The sequence below is a fragment of the Littorina saxatilis genome, linkage group LG12 (assembly GCF_037325665.1).
Source record: "Littorina saxatilis isolate snail1 linkage group LG12, US_GU_Lsax_2.0, whole genome shotgun sequence".
Taxonomy (NCBI): domain Eukaryota; kingdom Metazoa; phylum Mollusca; class Gastropoda; order Littorinimorpha; family Littorinidae; genus Littorina; species Littorina saxatilis.
The window spans coordinates 29808654-29827916 of NC_090256.1; the positions used below are offsets into that span (position 1 = coordinate 29808654).

General features: G+C 40.0%; 1 protein-coding gene across 1 annotated transcript; it reads right to left on the bottom strand.

Annotated features, from left to right (window-relative positions):
* Positions 1–83: 83 nt before the first annotated feature.
* Positions 84–17793, bottom strand: LOC138981717 (ferroportin-like). The gene is made up of 10 exons (XM_070354779.1): positions 17710–17793; positions 10834–10901; positions 9685–9844; positions 9042–9287; positions 7231–7446; positions 6490–6800; positions 5397–5601; positions 4668–4948; positions 3949–4132; positions 84–3443 (listed from the first exon to the last, which is right to left on the bottom strand). The coding sequence occupies exons 1-10, from the start codon at positions 17714–17716 to the stop codon at positions 3133–3135; spliced, it is 1989 nt and encodes a 662-aa protein (XP_070210880.1). The 5' UTR covers positions 17717–17793; the 3' UTR covers positions 84–3132.
* Positions 17794–19263: the final 1470 nt, after the last annotated feature.

Consider the following 19263-nt stretch of genomic DNA (forward strand, 5'->3'; position numbering starts at 1 on the left):
TTGTTAACATATGCAAAGACCCGCACTCAAGCACGCCCACACCCACGCACAAACACACATAAGTGACACCCCAAGCCTTTCAGTCTTTTTAAAGTTCTCCACTTTTTTGTGCTTGTAACATTTCCAAAAGCCTGGATGGATATCTTTTGAAGATAAACAGCTCCAGAATTGCATCTTTCTTTTGACTGCACAGTTACAGATGAAATTACAACAAAATAATCTCCACATGCAAGTATACAACCTAAGACATACCAACCTCTATGAAAATAAAATCACTTTGCAAAGAATGAGTTTCATCATCATTATTACAGGATATGCAGCAGTGTATAGTGCCAAAATAAAAAACACACAGAAACAACATCAACTGAACATGACACATATGTCATGGAACTTTAAACACTAGCTTTCTGATGATCATTGTCACATGTAGGATATGTCATGGTATAATCAAGCTGGGGAACTACTGTCTTGAAAAAAGTCTGAAATAGGTCGGGGTACAGTGGCCGCCAAGGCCCTGGTGGGGTGCAGGGGCAATGCCTCCCGGTCAAATAGGATTTGGGCATTTCTGGAGCGCATCAGTCCTCTCTTGGCAGCAAATTTAATTATTTCTGGAAATTTTGCCATAGCACATTGACCATGACTTGTGTACTAAGTCTTTAGAAAGTGATATTTTTATCCAGGGTGATTATTTTATTCAGATCTTTATCCCTTGGGCTTACTGGTGGGTCCTAAGTTCAGTATTTTTTCAAAGTTTCTTTTCAGGAGCACAGCAATTGTATTTCTGAAATCTTAGTGCTGGTGTTTATGTCAAATTCAAACATTTAAAAAGAAAGTACTATGGCAAAAAAGTGTCTGCTATCTACTGTCAAATATGTTACAGATTGTGTAAAAATAGAAAACAAGAAACAAAGAGTCTAAAAAGGCCTTTACAACAAGAGTCTTTCATTTAAAGTTTGTAACATATATTTACAGTGTACTTTCACTTTTACCATGCTTTTTTTTTTTACAACAACAGTCTTAGATCAAGAGTTTTTCACATGTCTTTAAAGTTTACTTTCACTGTTAACACAGTGTTTAGACTTTAGTGAACATGTCAGTTTATACAGCACATGCCAAAGAAATCCGATAGAAATATCACATACACATCATCACAGACTAAAACACACCAGAACAAACATACGAGGACAGGTGGGAACTGAGACATAAAAATATAAGTCTGCATCAAAAGTCAGGTAATGCACACATCATTTTATGAGTACTGGCCAAAGTGTCTTTGGTTCTAAATCAATGTGTTTAATCCATTCATAACAGCAGTTTGTCAAACAACAACAGTACATATAGTCCTTGACATGGCTGTATGTCAAATTTGCTCCATTTGGGAGGGGGGGGGGGGTTGTGGGAGGATAGAGAGGGTAAGGGGCTATTTTATGAATTGGAAGGTCATTTAAAATGACGCGCAAAACACTGCCTAATTCACGAATTATTATTAGGCAGATGTTTGCTATTTCACGAATGGGTCAATTTGACTAAACTATTTCAAAAATTGCACAATGTCACAGTTAAGGCACCTCATACATGTATATAACAAGTCGCGTAAGGCAAAATAACAACATTTAGTCAAGCTGTCGAACTCACAGAATGAAACTGAACGCACTGCATTTTTTCACCAAGACCACATACTCGTAGTTTCGTCAGTCCACCGCTCGTGGCAAAGGCAGTGAAATCGACAAGCCATGCAGAATAGTGCGGTAGTGGTCGCGCTGAGCAGGATAACACGCTTTTCTGTATGTCTATTCTTTTTAGCTTACTGAGTTTGTTTTTAATCCAAACATATCATATCTATATGTTTTTGGAATCAGGGACCGACAAGGAATAAGATGAAATTGTTTTTAAATCGATTTTGGAAAATTAATTTTAATCCTAATTTTCATATTTTTAATTTTCAGAGCTTGTTTGTAATCCAAATATAACATATGTATATGTTTTTGGAATCAGAAAATGACGAAGAATAAGATGAAATTGTTTTTGGATCGTTTAATAAAAATATATTTTTAATTACAAGTTTCCGATTTTTAATGACCAAACTCATTCATTAGTTTTTAAGCCACCAAACCGAAATGCAATACCAAAGTCCGGCCTTCGTCAAAGATTGCTTTGCCAAAATTTCAATCAATTAGATTGAAAAATGAGGGTGTGACAGTGCCGCCTCAACTTTTACAAAAAGCCGGATATGACGTCATCAAAGGTATTTATTGAAAAAATGAAAAAAACGTCCGGGGATATCATTCCCAGGAACTCTCATGTCAAATTTCATAAAGATCGGTCCAGTAAATTAGTCTGAATCGCTCTACACACACACACGCACAGACAGACAGACAGACACACACACACATACACCACGACCCTCGTCTCGATTCCCCCTCTATGTTAAAACATTTAGTCAAAACTTGACTAAATGTAAAAAGGTAAAGGTAGTCTCATTACGATGTTTGGCCGTAGGGGAGCGAGACGTTGGAGATTTCAACTACTCTCGGGCCAGCTAAAAAGGAAGGTGCCTTGGCATGTACCGTACATTTTCATAATAAGTCACACTGTTCCATTTTAATGCCCTCTGAATTCAATAAACAAATACATACATAAATATTAATTAACTACCACAATCTCACTGATTATATACTAAAACAAATAACCACTGCTTAACCAGGTAAATAAAAAGATTTCATGAAGAATCCACCAAAAATATGCTTAACTTAACCAACATCAATAAAAGAACAGCTTCATAAAAACAGCCGAAGGCAATACATGCATAAAAATGTCTAAGTCACTCCATATCACCAACACTTTCATCTCAAGAAATTAAAAACGATACAGTGCTAAAGACCATCAATTAAAAGTTGTGCATCAAATGTCAAGTGCTGCAAATAGTTATTCAAGCAAAACAAATACCAAAAAAATATATAAATACTCCTTTGATGGCAATGTCATGTTGCAGTCTTTTTCACACACACACACACACACACACACACACACACACACACACACACACACACACACACACACACACACACACACACACACACACACACTTACAAACAATCACACACACACTTTTAGCACAAGAACTTCAAACTACTATGCAGCGGTTGGCACAGCGTGTCCATTGGCTGTATCACGCCCAACGCACTTCTCAAAATGGAAGAAGTGTCCCCGATTTTTGCGCAAGAAGATGGCATAAGACAGCCAGCCCAGGCAGATGAAGATGAAGGAGACTATGACCAGGTAGCCGAAGGTCTGCACATGGGGGACGGCCACCACCAGCACGAACTTGAGGACGTCCATCAGTTTGTTGAGCGAGCTCTGCACGCCGTTCACGATGCCTCGCTCTCCCTCAGCCACGTCTTCCAGGAACAGCTGGGTGATGGTCAGATCTGCTATCCACAGGCCTGCACGACGGACATCAGTGTTATCAGATTACTCTACAAACCTTTTTGGTACCTTTCTTTTTAAGAAATCAGAAACAGATAGACTGCTAACATTTCAAAATCAAGGATCAATAAAAAGAAAGATTTAGTCCAGAATGTTTAGATATAAACAAAACGAAACTTTCACACGCAAATTGACAAAGAAATCATGTTTCCTTTTGTTTGTGACAAAAATTCCATTGACTAACCTTTCTTTTTGTTTTTGTGTTGTTTTGTTTTGCTTTTCTTCAGAGGCTTACAGGTCATAGTGATTGATTATACACTTTAAAGATATGTTGAGGAATGACTGAAATAAAATTAAAAACAACATTTTCTTTCTTTGTTGCTTTATTATAAACAGCTTTGCAAAAATATTTCTGTGTCGTTTTCCCACTTCTTAGACATGCAGCTTCTTTTAGCGCATTCAGTCAAATATAAATAATCAAGGTTAAATTGAGACTCTCAGAAACTGTACACTGTCCCTTACCAAATCTAGCGGTCACAATGCCAGCCAGGAGCAGCCCAACAGACAGGTAAGATTCCGGTCCGTCAGTTTCAGTCCCAACACAAATGGTGTCCGTCCCATTGCCGGAGTCAGTGACTAGGAAAGGCAGGAGAGTGGCAGAAATGCTGACGTTGTATGCAGCTGTGTTGTTGTTGATGACTGGCAACTGTGGATTTGATAAAAACAATTGTTTAGTCACGTGTCCATAAAATCTGAATAGGAAGTGTCAAATGCTCAAATCTTACATTGAAAATGAAAACAGGAAAAGAAAGAAAGAAATTCAAGAAAAAGATCAATGCTAAATGCCTCTTACCCTAGTCATAGCACATTATGGTCTCTTGAAGCCAGGTGTCAACAAAAGCAGAAGAAGACGAAGAAGAGGATGAAGAAAAAGAAGACATGGTAAACTTTCGAAAGAAAAGCATCTAACATCAACACTGGTTGTAAAATAGTATTTTACCTGCTCTGAGCTCCTGTGGCCAAAAGCCTTTGTTACAATTACTATCATGATAAATACCTATTTCACTGTATATCAAGACTACAAAAGGAGAACATTTACTAAAAAGGGCCAGATAAAAAACAGTCTTGTTATGACTCAGCCTGTCTTAACTGTGTTAACTTCTTCGCAATGAGTATGGCTTGCTATTAAACCCATCGCCTATGCTGGTAATCTTCAATCTGACCAAAAACCCCAACTATACCTTTGCTGACGGGACAGACGTGGTAGCATTGTGACACACAGGGACTTGTGGTGGATGGATGTAGTACAGCGGGTCGAAAGGGGAGCCTGGCATCCAGATGGACACCACACACAATACCAAGCACGCCACAAGCGCTGAGAGGGCGAAGATCCCAGTGCGCACCAGGCCCAAGCGACGTCGCAACGCCGGGTAGGCAAAGGTACCCAGGATGCCAAACACAGCTGACGCCCCCATAACGATTCCGAGAATGGACTCCGAGACTCCCTGAGTGACAGCGTAGGCTGGGAGGAGAGGAATGAAAAAGTATTCAAAAGCAATAGAACAATGACATCAAACGCTTGTTTGAATCACCTTTGTCATACATAAAATAAATCAGAAGCAAATTTACTGCTGCTCTAGCTCCGTAGACGTTGACGAAAATGATAATATGCTACTTCTCGACCCTAGCATGACCAGGATCAGCCAGATTTGGTACGTCTAGAGGTCACCAATCCACAGAAGTGTGTGTATGTAATGTTTAGAAGCTTCAGGTAAGCTTGGCGCATGTGCTTGTTTATGTGCATGTTTCCTGTCAGCAGATGTTTATGTACATAAACAGATGATATTAGTAACATTCTTAGTCAATGTGATGTATTTTCTCTTTTAAACTGTCTGACACTGTGTACCAAATCTTCCTTATTTATGTGAGGACAATAAAACATTGAGTTTTGGAAAAGAGCCAGGACTCACCCACAGTGATGTTGTCAAAACCCAACACTGTCATGTAGAGACAGGCCAAGCCCAAGCCTGCCAGAGCCACGCTGTACCTCACATACGTCCTCCATCCTCGGTACAGGGTCAACAACTGGGAGCAGATGAACATTTTACTGCAACCACTCTTCTTTGTCTTGCCTTTGTCGTCTGCAATCTCCACTTCTTTCCCTGCCAAATCGGGCTGCACACAGAAAACTCTCAAATGAAAGAAAAGAAGAATAAAGGGGAAAAAGACAACTACATATTACACCATACGTTCAAAAGGCAAATACCTTATGACCCAGAAAAGACAACAAGACGTCTCCCTATTTTAAATGTTTTTCTCTGTACATTTTTCAGAAAACAAGAAGAGCAAACGCTCGATCGAGTCACTTTCGCAGTTCTGAATATTATATGAGGCATCAGATGGACAGGAAGAAATTGCTATTCACAACACAATGAGTCACGTTCACATAAAATTTGAGCCCGGTCACTTTTATAGTTTCCGAGAAAAGCCCAACGTTAAGTTGTGTGTTGCCGAACAGAAAAGGCTAGTTATCTCCCTTGTTTTTCTGATAACGTTCGTAAAAGGCTACAGATGTAAATACTTTGATGTAAAGAATAATCCTACAAAGTTTCAATCACATCCGATGAACTTTGTCAGATATAAAATGTCTAATTTTTCCTTTGACGCTGACCTGTGACCTTGAAAAAGGTCAAAGGTCAACGAAACCATCGTTAAAGTGTAGAGGTCATTGGAGGTCACGACTAAACAAAATATGAGCCCGATCGCTTTGATAGTTTCCGAGAAAAGTCCAACGTTAAGGTGGTGTCTACGGACGGCCGGCCGGATGGCCGGCCGGACAGACTAACACTGACCGATTACATAGAGTCACTTTTTCTCAAGTGACTCAAAAATCAAGAATTTTTTTTTAATTGAAAATGAAGTTAAAAGAAGAAATGACTATATTAAAAACAACAGCCTTGAATTATTAAAAACATTCCTTGATATGTTTTTTCTTCTTCAGAAAATAATACCAAACTTCATCTTTATCCATTTTTTTTGCTCAGCCAGGTGGGTATAACTGACCTTTTCTCTTTCTGTTTCCAGATGATGAGACTGCAGTTCCATAACTTTGTTTTCTACACTGTCATCTGCCTGCGCGTGTCCTGGTGAGACACTTAGCTTGGCGTCCCCAGCACTAGCCATCTCTGATGCCGGAGACTTACTGGCTGTCTCTGCGTCTACATCATTTGAATCATCACCACTGTGGGTCGAATCCAGTGAGACAACGGGCTTCACTTCTCTGGAGAGGTTGGTGTCTGAAGTAAGAGCTTGATTGGCTGTCTCTGCTTCGTTGGCGAGGTCTATGCCTTCTTCAGCCTCCTCTTTTTTGAGCTCTGCACAACAAAAATCAACAGAGAAAACTTATGCAGTGGATTTCCCCTTTTCAGACCGCAACAAATCTGAGAAAATCCGCGTTTGAAAGGCAGGGTATCTAAAAAATGGAGGTAAAATGTACAGAATTTATTAACAAAAAGTCTGAGAAAGCAGGGGGTGGTGGTCTGAGAACAGAGGATCTTGAAAGGGTGGTTCCACGGAAATGATTGAAGATTTTCAGAAAACAGGTACTTCTTTGGTTTGAAACCAACAGTAATACGCCTTAAACTCAGTCTGCTGAAAAAAAAATACTTAGAGGTGGTACTGACAGATCAGTGGCACGCAATGTACGCTGTTGAACAAGAAAATGATCATGATAAACATTTGTGCACATCAATTTGTATACCACAAACAAGTACAGAGCAAATTAAGAGTTTCAGTCAAACTCACTGTCAGTGCGGGTAAGGTCTTTCTTTGCCCTAAGAGCAGGGACAGTGTTGTAGACCTTCCATATCAGGTAGTACTCAATGACCACTGATGCCACGTTCCAGGCCGCAATGAAGACAGCTCCATTTTCTAGTCCCGCATAAGTCATTATTTGCCCTGTGGCTATCGGAGCTAGGATCAATGTGCCTTGGTCTATCCTCCGCAAAGATGCTGTCATTTCTGCGAGAAAAAAAAAATACACACGATCGAAACAATGAAAAGAGGACGAATAACAAAATTGGAGGCATCTAAATCAATCTTGAGAGGATATCATAAGAAATGCATTAACTTTCACAACTGAATTTTATTTCAGTGTTGATTGGTCATTGCTGAAAACATTCAGATTCTAGCAACGGACACCTTCAGTAATAAGGAGAGAACAGAGACAACAACAAAAACACCACCACCACCAACATTATAAGATGTTTGATGGGTTGTTGACAGACCAGCTTTTTTGTCTGTCCGAGGGGGAGCATATCGTCTTTTGTTTCATATTTATTGACCAAGGCCGAAGGCCGCGGTCAATAAATATGAAACAAAAGTCGATATGCCCCCCCCGAGGACCGACAAAAAAGCTGGTCTGTCAACAAACCATCAAACATCGTTTTTGTCATCATTTTGGTAGTGAGAAAACAAGTGCACAATCAACCCAGGGAGCCATGCTTTGAAACACGGGTACCGTGCGGATAACCACACGGGTCCCGGTTTGATAACCACTGGCAATCAAAGATGGCGTGTGAAAGCAACTTTCTGTGTTTTTGAGTTCATTAAATGAGTTGGGATGAATATGTCAGGTTTGAGGATGCACATTTCTGTAGGTTCATCTCGGTATTCCACCCCCTCGGCTTTCTGTTGTAAATATTAAGCTGAACACGGTGATCGAATGTGGAAGCTACGTTTGGTCAAAGGTCACAGAAGATTTGCGTCGTGCAGCGAAGGAAAGAATCGCGATCTTGTTTCCGACTCGGTACCTCTTTGTTTTTCATTAGACCTGTCATTCTGCTTGCTCGGCTTTGTTATGTTTGCATATCGTGTTGCTATTTTCTTTGCTTTTATTATTGTTTCTTACTTGTGCTTCGTTTATCGATACAACGTCTTGTGCACGGGTCAAAATGTGTGTGTCAGGTGTCGTTTTACTTGAACTTGACGTTCGTGTTTCTCCGAACGTCTGTGTATCGAAACACAGATACACGCATTCCGTGAATTTGTAAGAAGACATAACATATCGGTAGGTTTCATTTGTTTGTGACGAATTTATTGAAGTAGTTTTGTTTTTTTGTTTACTTTTGCCAGTTTGCCAGTTGGTTTTTGGAACTTTGCAAAGCAGTGTCTTGTCGTCTGTTTAGGTCTGGGGAAACGCCAATGAAAAGAGCCGAAGAATCCTCGAGCGTTTCTATTGGGTTTGCTTTTGATTATCCATGTAATAGGGCTTCCTGCCACTATGGTAACCGGGGATTTATTCCCCGGGGAACATGAGATTTATTTCCCAGGTGCTTGTGAATGAAAACTCGTGAAAATGATGACAACAACTGATATTTTCAACACATGGATTCAAATGGGTCAAACTAATTTAGCTAGTTCATGCACACCACACAGATCCTAGTATAGTTTTAAGCGCATTACAGAGCTGAATAATAGAATACAAAACACTCACACGTTTTACATGCTTGTACAAAATTATTTGTGTTTATCTTTTGTATTCTATTTATCAGTTCTGCAATGTGCTTATAACTATACAACTACCCAAACTATTTTTATACCAATGACCCACTTACTTGCCAGCAGGTCTTTGTCCTTGCCACAGATCTCCACAATCCAGTCTCTCTCTACAGCGATCATACGCGCCAGACTGGCCAGGTCGGCAAAAATGGCAAACACAATGATGCCTGCCTGGCATAACGGCACCAGCCACTCTCGCTTCTCGCTCACGATGATGTCATGTTGAAACCATAGAAAGGCGTACACTCCCGCCGCGCAGATGACCACAAAGGTGTTCTGAAGAATGAGGGCGAGCTGTGCCGCTGAAAGAAAAATCAGAAACAATTCAACCCCTCTTTCAAGACCACAACATGTCAAACTAAATGTACCTTCATATCAATGACTCCCTCCTCATTTACACCCCATTTCCTCACATATTTGTAGGTCTGGGGTTTCTCTGCATAGAGCGCTGCCAGAAAAAGCATCCACTTTTAAATAGGAGATTTGTATAAATGAGTTCAAAAGACAGTTATTAAAATACACCCCCTAGTGCCCTCTTTTATGAAACAGGAGTCATTCTGACTCTGAATGATCTGATCACACACAACATGACCTATTTATCACAGCAACATAAATGGCTAAAATGCCAAGTCACCTCAAAAATTCAATTTTTATGTAAAATTGTGCAATAACTGTGACCTGTTTAAAGTGAACCATTACCCTTCAGCCTAGGTGTGATGTCCACCCAGTGTCCCACTGTGGCGCCCAGGAGGAAGATGGTCAGACAAGTGCACAGTCCGTAGATGGCCGGCAGTTGGAGGTCGTTGGACGCAATGTTGACCAGGAACAGCCCCACACCGAATGACCACATGCGATCCCCCTGAAATCAACATCAGGATGTGTGTGTGGTCAGAATCAAATTTATTGAATACAAATTGGGTTAAAACAGTGTTTTTCTCCTTTCTGTTGTCATCACAAGAAGAATCAACAGTATAATAAAAAAAATACAGCTTATAGTGTCATCTTTAGTAAAAAAAAACAACAACACCACAATCTTCTTCTTCTTCTTCTGCGTTTGTGGGCTGAAACTCCCACGTACACTCGTGTTTTTTTTGCACGAGTGGAATTTTACGTGTATGACCGTTTTTTACCCCGCCATTTAGGCAGCCATACGCCGTTTTCGGAGGAAGCATGCTGGGTATTTTCGTGTTTCTATAACCCACCGAACTCTGACATGGATTACAGGATCTTTTTCGTGCGCACTTGGTCTTGTGCTTGCGTGTACACACGGGGGTGTTCGGACACCGAGGAGAGTCTGCACACAAAGTTGACTCTGAGAAATAAATCTCTCGCCGAACGTGGGGACGAACTCACGCTGACAGCGGCCAACTGGATACAAATCCAGCGCGCTACCGACTGAGCTACATCCCCACCCCAACACCACAATCAAAAACAGGTCTCTGAAATATGATGAAATTCACTAAATGACTTAATATCCAGGGACACAATGTACAGGTGTTAAGTATAGAAAAGGGATGATGTTGCTGTCTGATGTTAATGTCGTGTACCAAAAAGAATTAAGAACGTATTTAAAAAATAAAAAATAAAAAAAAATAAAAAAGTATAGAAAAGGGACAGGGAGGGAGGAGGGGACCAGCACAAACTGCAGAGTCCACTTTACTTTCTACTCCCAATGACAACACAATTCTGACAATTTAAACAAAAAGTGGTTTGACAATTATTTCCAGCAACACAGACAGACGCATGCATGCATTCACACACACATGCACACACACAGACATGTGCAGACACAAGTATACACAGTCCATCTTTCTCTGTGGAAGAAATGTGTACAAATATTGTCCTTACCCATGCTGACAAAAAGTGGCTGACATAGACTATGAAGTTTGTTCCTGTCACCCACTTTTTCAGTGAGGCTGAAACAGAAAACAATCATGATCAAATCCATTACATTTCTTATGCTTCTTTTACATCTGTCTTCATGAATGTTTGAATGTGTAGTGTTTGCAAAAAATACCTACAGATCGAGTATACAAAAGCAAGCGTGCAGTTTTTTTAACGTAATTTTAGCACTCCAAAATATGAATTTTCAAATATTCCGGAGCCCAACCTATATAGTTATAGTGACAAATTCAAAGCACTTTTATTATAACACTTGCACACAAGCCTAAAACAGTATGAACCTGTGCACGCCTGTCACAGATATTGAACTCTTTACAGGGGAACCCCCTCTTTCAAGACCTCCATAAATCTATACCAAAAAAACATTACAACTTTCCTTTCCTCATTTATGTGTGAAGAAAATCTGGAAAACTAGGTTATTCTTACAAGGGGGTTTGGTTGTTCAGTACTTCATATATATTTTCCAGGTACCTGGTTTGCTGTCTGGATCAGTGGTGAAAGTGCTCAAAACAACCACTGGTCAGTGTGCACAACAGCTGTGAGGTCACAGGGATCCCCTGACTGGACTGGCCATAATCAGGGGTGGGGGAGGGGGGGGGTCTTAAAGGGACCCTGTATGTACTTAGTTAAAAGTCCTGTTTCACAAGCGCAGCATCAAACTTAACAGGATGTTTTCCCAACCATGTTCCATTCATCAGCCGCAAATTTGTTAAAGCTTCCGCAAGCTTCACGTGAGTAATGCTCTTTTCCAATGACCCCATGTTTGTACTGTGTTTGTGGTCAGTCTGCTCAAACAAGGCAGGTGTTGGGACACCAACAGGGCACGAGGCTGTGAAAGGCTGATTGTCAACACCAGTCTTTGTTTTCAACATGCTACACGTTCCTAAGCAGAGTCAAGTAGCAACAAAGAGACAGAGAGAGAGATTTGTTTTCTGAGTTGTGTTTAATGAAAAGAAACAATATCTAAATTGTCTTATTTTTCTTTGCAAAACTGTTCTCGACTCGCGCAATCAAACAAAATGTCTTTTTCCACTAAATACTAAAAGAAGACTTTTTAATTTCATTTGTTTTACAATTCTGAGAGAGAGAGAGAGAGAAAGGGAGAGAGAGAGAGAAAGAGAGAGAGAGAAAGAGAGGGGGATAGAGAGAGAGAGAGAGAGAGAGAGAGAGAGAGAGAGAGAGAGAGAGAGAGAGAGAGAGAGAGAGAGAGAGAGAGAGAATTGAATTGAATTGAATTGAAATTTATTTTACAAGGGTGACAGAATAAGCAATATGACGTATACATGCTTTTTTTCATCCGGCCCTCGCCCATGGAGGGGTAACAAACAAGAAGAAATAAAAGATAAGTTTAACTATAGTACAAATGACATATTTACCATAATTAACATGTTAAGCAACCAATAAGACATTTTAAGATGCATTGTGATTCTTTAGCAATGCTTGAAAACAATATGTAACAGAGAAATATGTGTTTGTATAAACAAAAAAACAAAAAAATCCTTCATGAATTATATATAATCATGTTTTTCAACATAATCAGAGAGTACAGTTATATTTTGCCAGCTGCTTGATAATATTTCTTATAAGTTTTGTAAAAGAAACAGCATGTAATATTCCTTGAATGATATTTCATGAATTCGTAATTTAATTATATTTGGAATGGCGTTCCACATAATTGCTCCAGAATATGATAGACTCGACTTGTACAGGTCAATTCTTGGAGTTGGGGTAATTAATTTGTTACATTTTCTATAATGATTTATTTTGAAATTTGAGGCAATGAGTGTAGGTGCATTCCCTGACATAATTCTATACATCATCACACCTTTGTTATATGCAAATCTATCTTTGATAGGAAGAATTTGCAATCGTTTATAATCAGTCATGGAAAGAGATGTATTTTTTAAAATAATTAATTTAACAGCTCGTCTATGTAAACTGCCCAAGTGTTTCAAAGTATTTGCACTTGCAGAGTCCCACACTGTGGAAGCATAGTCAATAGCTGACTGAATATGTGCCTGAAAAAACAGTTTTCGAAGTACAGGTTATTTCACTTAAAACATAGTAATAATTTTGTGTCTACAAATAGAGAGCACCTACATAAGCAATGCAGACAATTTCCTGGTTTCACTCAGAACAACCACGGTGTCACAGATGACTGATGAGTTACGGCGGCTCTTAGCAACTGATTCACACGTCTGATCTGGTCAACACCGGTTCTGCAATTTTGTACTTCCAAAAATCAAAAATCAATTGTAACACTTACTTTCAACCTTAATGACTTTCACAACCGACTCCGGGTTTTTCAGAGAAGGGATATCCTTTTTCTTCACAACTGTTGAAATTCCACATGAGCCTGACACTGACTTACGCTCATTCGGTTTCTCTGTACTTACAACGTTTCCTCTACTGACGGTATTGTCTTCAAGCCCACAAATCTCACCAGCACTTTTCAAGTCAGACTTTGTACTGCACTGTAGGTCGATATCATCAAAGCTTTTGTCGTCTATAACGAAAGCTTCATTGTCTATACCAGAGCAGAAACTTTGTCCGTCAGAGTTATTCCCAGTTGAACTTTTTGTCGCTTGGTTGGGGCTGCTGCCACGAGACACTGTGTCACATTTGCAATTAATCTCAAAACAATGGTCATGCTTATGACACTTCCGAGACGACATTCTTTAAAGAATCACACACGACTATAATTATTTCGTAAAGAAACTAAAACAGAAAAAAAACTTCTGTTGTTTTCAAAACATTTTCAGAAACCACTCTAATCCCAGATCTTACTAGTGGTTTTTGTGTTCAGGTAACATTTTTGCACATATCCTTCCAATCTGAAGTGAAATGTGAAAGCTCAGAGGTAGAGAAGCTGCCAACATCAAGCTGTTGACAGGAAACTGCCTGTGTTTCAAATACTATTTTGCCTTTTCCTTTCCTCAAAGTAATCCCCAATAGCCCTCAACAAATACTTAGTCCGCCCATAGAAAAGGGCAGGGGTTTTGTGTCTAAGTAAAGGGATATTGCCCAAGAAAAAAAGGCCATCAGATTGCTTTTAAAGTATAAGATTCTGCTTTACAAATAATGCTACTACACAGGAGGACTGATGCCTTCATTTTGCAAAATCAAGTGCCTTAAAACTTTAATTGTATTCACTAAAACAGGCAAAGGAAGAACCTTCTTAATGAGCGTGTTTTTTAGGTTACTTCCACTGTGTCATTTCCCTTTTTTGTGTTTGCTTGTGAAGCGGTTATTAGGCTGCCGCATTATAGATGGCAGGCTATCTTGCTGCCAGGCGACGCTTTTCAACTACAGTCGAACCTGTCTAAAGAGACCACCCCAGGGACTGAGCAAAAGTGGTCTCTTTAGACAGTGGTCTTTATGGACAGGGTCGCCATTTGGCGAACACCCCACTTCCCAGAAACACTGGAACGTATGTCACTGGTCATACACACACACACACACACACACACACAAACCTCCCACTGCACAGAAACACTCTTTCACGTGTGTAAGTCACTCACACACACACACACACACACACACACACACACACACACACACACAAACCTCCCACTGCACAGAAACACTCTTTCACGTGTGTAAGTCACACACACACACACACACACACACAAACCTCCCACTGCACAGAAACACTCTTTCACGTGTGTAAGTCACTCACACACACACACACACGCAATCCTCCATCTGCATAAGTTTACTTCATCGCCTCTGTCGTCTACCGCCCACTTTAGTCACACACACACACATTTATATATATAATCTCTACCATGATGAAACACGTGACGACACGGTAGTAAAACAATGGTCCTCCTCTGGACTAGATTTCTCTGTTGATATGCTCTCCCTTCGGGGTGTTAGCTTCTCTTTGAAATCTTGGTCCCGTCCCAGGAGGGTCTGATTTCCCCAAAAGGGCTGTCTGTGAAGGGACACTTTTTACTCGCTTTATTTGCTCTGCTAAGAGATTTTAACAAATCTCAGAAGAAAGTCTTTGTTGACTTTGAATTGTTTTTTTCTATAAACTCACACATGTGTTTGTTAACTGCGCGATCAGGCTTCACGAGTATGTGTAAGCAAGGAAACGGACAGACAGGCATGCACAGGTGTAGTTTCACTATTAGCCAGTCTTAAACTTTATCTTCTTTCGTTTTGAATGTTTAGCTAGCCTGTCCGTTTTTACGGATCTCCAATGTTTTCTAATCTTGCATTTTTCATTATTTTGTTTCACAAAGCACGTTTAACATTCACAATGAAGACACACACTTTCAGAAAGAATGTATTTCAGTCACACAGCAGTTTTTACAAACTTTTACAAACATATAGGTAAATTTTTACAAACTTTTAAGGACTTAAAAAGGGGTGGTCAGTTTTTACAAGTTTTTAAAAACCTTTAAGAACTGTGCGAACCCTGGGGATCCTTTGGGGTGGTCTTTATGGGCAGGTGGTCTTTATGGGCAGGTGGTCTCCAGGGCAGGTTCGACTGTACTTCTTGTTTCCAACACCTGAAGTGGATTCATTTACTTTGTTTTGGTGCATTTTCTAGCTAATCATGCCGTGTGCATCCAGACAAGGTACAGTGGATTCCATAAATACTCCAGATTCATTAAATTTGCAGGAATATGCGCAAAAAAACAACCCACCCCACACACAGAAAAAAACACCAAAAAACCACACACACCCAAAACGGTCAGATCAATAGTATCCCTTTAACACTTTCTACCCCACCTGTGTTGACTAAGTTTTTTTATAGCCGAGACCAGCTGTGCTGCAGCAGGTCACTCAGAATTGTAGTAACTGTGTAGTAACTGTGTATCAACACGCTGGAATGCAGGCGTTAGATGGACGTTACAGGAAGCGACTCAAGCTAACAGTCTGAGCAGAGATATCCGTACCTGGTCAGATAGAGCCATATGAGTGGGTACGGGTATATCCGTACCTGGGAGACAATGAGTTAAAAAATGAAGATGACATTCACATCAAACCTAAAAACCTAGGCAGTGGTGTTTGGGTGCAGATTGTTTTGATGAGGCTGTCCCGTTGTAAAACCAGTTATATGACTAGAAAGGCTGTTCATTCCCCTACCATATCCAGCAAACATTTTACATTGGGTAGTGACTAAACAGTGGAACCTACAACATAGACAAACCCCAACCTCAAAGTCACAAAAACAAGGTTCCTGCGTTTAAATTGACAAAAAAAATCAGAAGAGCTGAAACGGAACATGTTTTTTTTTTTAGTTAAATGCTAAGAACTGTAATACTTTATTTAGATAAAGGTTTATGGAGATCAATTTAAGACTAAGAACGACTTGTATCCCCGCAATATTATAGCACATACTGTATATGTAATGTATCATGAGTGATTGACCGAAGCCAGATGTTTGCTGAATCAGGTGTCGGCACTGTCAAAACAGTTCAATGCAAAACAGTTTTGTTTTGTCATAAAAATAATGATAAAACATTTTTGTTCCCATGTAAATGATTTATGGCACTGCAGTTTGGTGATTTATGCTGTTTTTAGACTAGAAGTGATTACACAGTGTTTGGTTCACTGATGCATACACGATGATACAGTAATTAAGTGATATTACTGACTTCAAATGAAATGACTCATGAGCTTTGTCGTGGCATTGTTTGATCTTTAATAAACCTCTCAAAATCTTTTGAATGGTAAAGAAGAGAAGGAAAAGAAGGGTTGAGAAAGATAAAAATAAAATAAAAATAAGTTTGCTGGCTGTGTGAATCAACTCATAACAAAAACTAGACAAGCTAGGGTCTGCAGCGCTACCCACTACACCACAAGGGTTAAACTGACATATCATGTATAAAAGAAGAAAAGGAATCTCTATTTTGAGAGCTACTCTCGAGTGCCGGTTCTCAAGCATATATGGGTGCTCTGTAACTGACTTATCCGTTTCCAAGCCACTCCGAAAATTTTAAGACAAAAGTCTATATCATTCCAAGTGATAGACCCTAAATAACCAGGGTTAAAAAAAAGTCAAGAATTCAGTGATAAGAAACTGGGGTTGGGGTGGGGTTTTTAAAATTAATAGCATCACTTCACACTTATTCACATGTTCAGACCTAAATATATATACAAAATCAAGGAAAAGAAAAGCCTAACAAAGAATTTCAAGTGGCAGCTCAAATTTATATATATATACGACCTTTACAACAGTCAAGATTATTGTCCAAAAATGGCTAGGTCGCTAGTCTACTAGTACTGATGACTTAAGTTCAGGCTCCTGTGGAGATTGGCTTTGAGGTCAGAGAGGACCGTATAGGTCAGTGTGTCACAAGGACCTGCCTAGAAAGATAAGCTGTGACTGTGTGAGGATCGACCAGTTACTGTCACCACACACGATGAATCAAACAACAAGATGTTGGTTAATTATATCGACGGAAAACAGGAGAGTCAGTACATGCATGTCAATTTAGGACACTGAGCAGTGTGCAAATGTATTAGTGGTATCTGACACAAACTGCATTTCTCTCTCTCTTGCACACACAAACACACATATATACTGACTATGCCAAAATAGTTATAAGAAAATTGTGTTATATTTTTCATTTTATAAGCCTCTTTAAAAATGTTCTACCGCACAGTGACATCAGTCTATTCCCTCAAAATCAAATGACAAAACTTCGCAAACGATGCATTGCCAGGCATGACATTTTCGGTCATTTTCCAAAGTGTGAAGGTAATATACATATATATATATATCGTGTTTACAAAGCTCAGCGAAACAAACGTTTGTCAGGATGTAAGAACATGGAAATGAACGGTAATTATGGATCTTCTTACAACACATTGGTGCATTAGCTCTGAAGTCAAACGATGGAGATCAGCAGTGAAGCACATGCAAAACATGCAAAACAAACGTCAGGGTGATTTCCCTTGATCATGTTTATAAATGCAGAGTAGACTTTCCCTGGACGTGGAACATTGTTTGTGGCACAGTGATTGTGACACCTTAGGCTTTTCCTTCTCGGGGCCCAAAGCGGCAAGCGAACAAAGTTACTTCATAATTATAGTGGTACTTGCCACAGCGATAAAGACTAGAGGTCTATATCTCTGTGGTGCTTGTCCTTTAATATATTAACAAAGAGTTTACATGATGAACTTCAGCGATGAATCGTCGATACTCAGTGATTCACTGTTTCAAGTTAAAGTCCGACGGCAAAACACGATCAAATTACTAATTTCACCATGAGGTTTTGCCGCCTCAGCTTCAACACATGCGAGAACCTCAAACTCATTTTTGTGTAACTATTATATCCAGTCAGTATTACAAAACCAAACCACAAATGCACGGCCATCTGCGACATAACTCTTCAGTCGTGATAACAGAGACATACATTGAATGTCTCTGGTGATAATGAGTATTAAAGGAAGCGATTTTGAGCATGCTAAATATGATCGACCTAGCTACAGCAAATTTGAAAATGAGACGGGACGCTCAAAAAGCCGCGAGATCTATCCGGGAAACCACTCAGTCCAGTCCCTACTACTACTAGTACTTCTACAGTACTACTATATCAATGGTTGCATTATGCCACGCCGAGCCGGCACTTCATTGCAGCGGATTGAATTTCTGTGACGCTCGGCCCGGCCATGATGTGCTCTGCCGTCTCCCTGGCAGCACTGAAAGGTAGAACATAATTATACATACTGCGTTTCTTTTGCCGCCATTTTTAACTATACTAGTTACTGACTGATACATTCAAAATAAAACACTGACATCAAAACTCCAAATTATCAATTATAACAACTCAAGCATCGATTAGACGATAAAAACATTTCATTAGGCTAAGCCTAATAGCATGCTCGAATGTGTGTGTGGTGACTCCGCTCCGGCAGCCGTGTTCAATACACTTAGTGCCCAGTCGGATCAGTGTATCAGTGCCGTAGCAATTAAAGTTCTGAGTCAAACAGGGGAAACTATCGCACAGTTTAAAGGGAGGGAGTTTAAACAAACATTTAGGTACAAGTTCCGGTTAACTAAACATTTCAGATAGCGCCCTAAATAGCGGGGAAATAGCTCAGTCGGCAGTGGAGCTGCACGGTTCAATACCAGTTGTCGCTATCGGCGTTGGTTCGATTCCCACGTTCGGCAAGGGATTCAGTATTTCCCTGAGTCAACTTTGTGCAGACTCTCCTCGGCCACGGTGACCGAACACCCCCGTGTGCAGGCATGCACACGATAAATAACCCAATTTTGCAGCGAAAGTCTCAGTGTATTCACTCTTTCGGCACAGCCCATTCTAACCCGACAGAGTAAGAGAGTTATAGTTATAGGTGGTCGTCGTGTCGATGATAGAACCAATCAGCTGCACTGGGCAAGTAAACTGGTCAAGT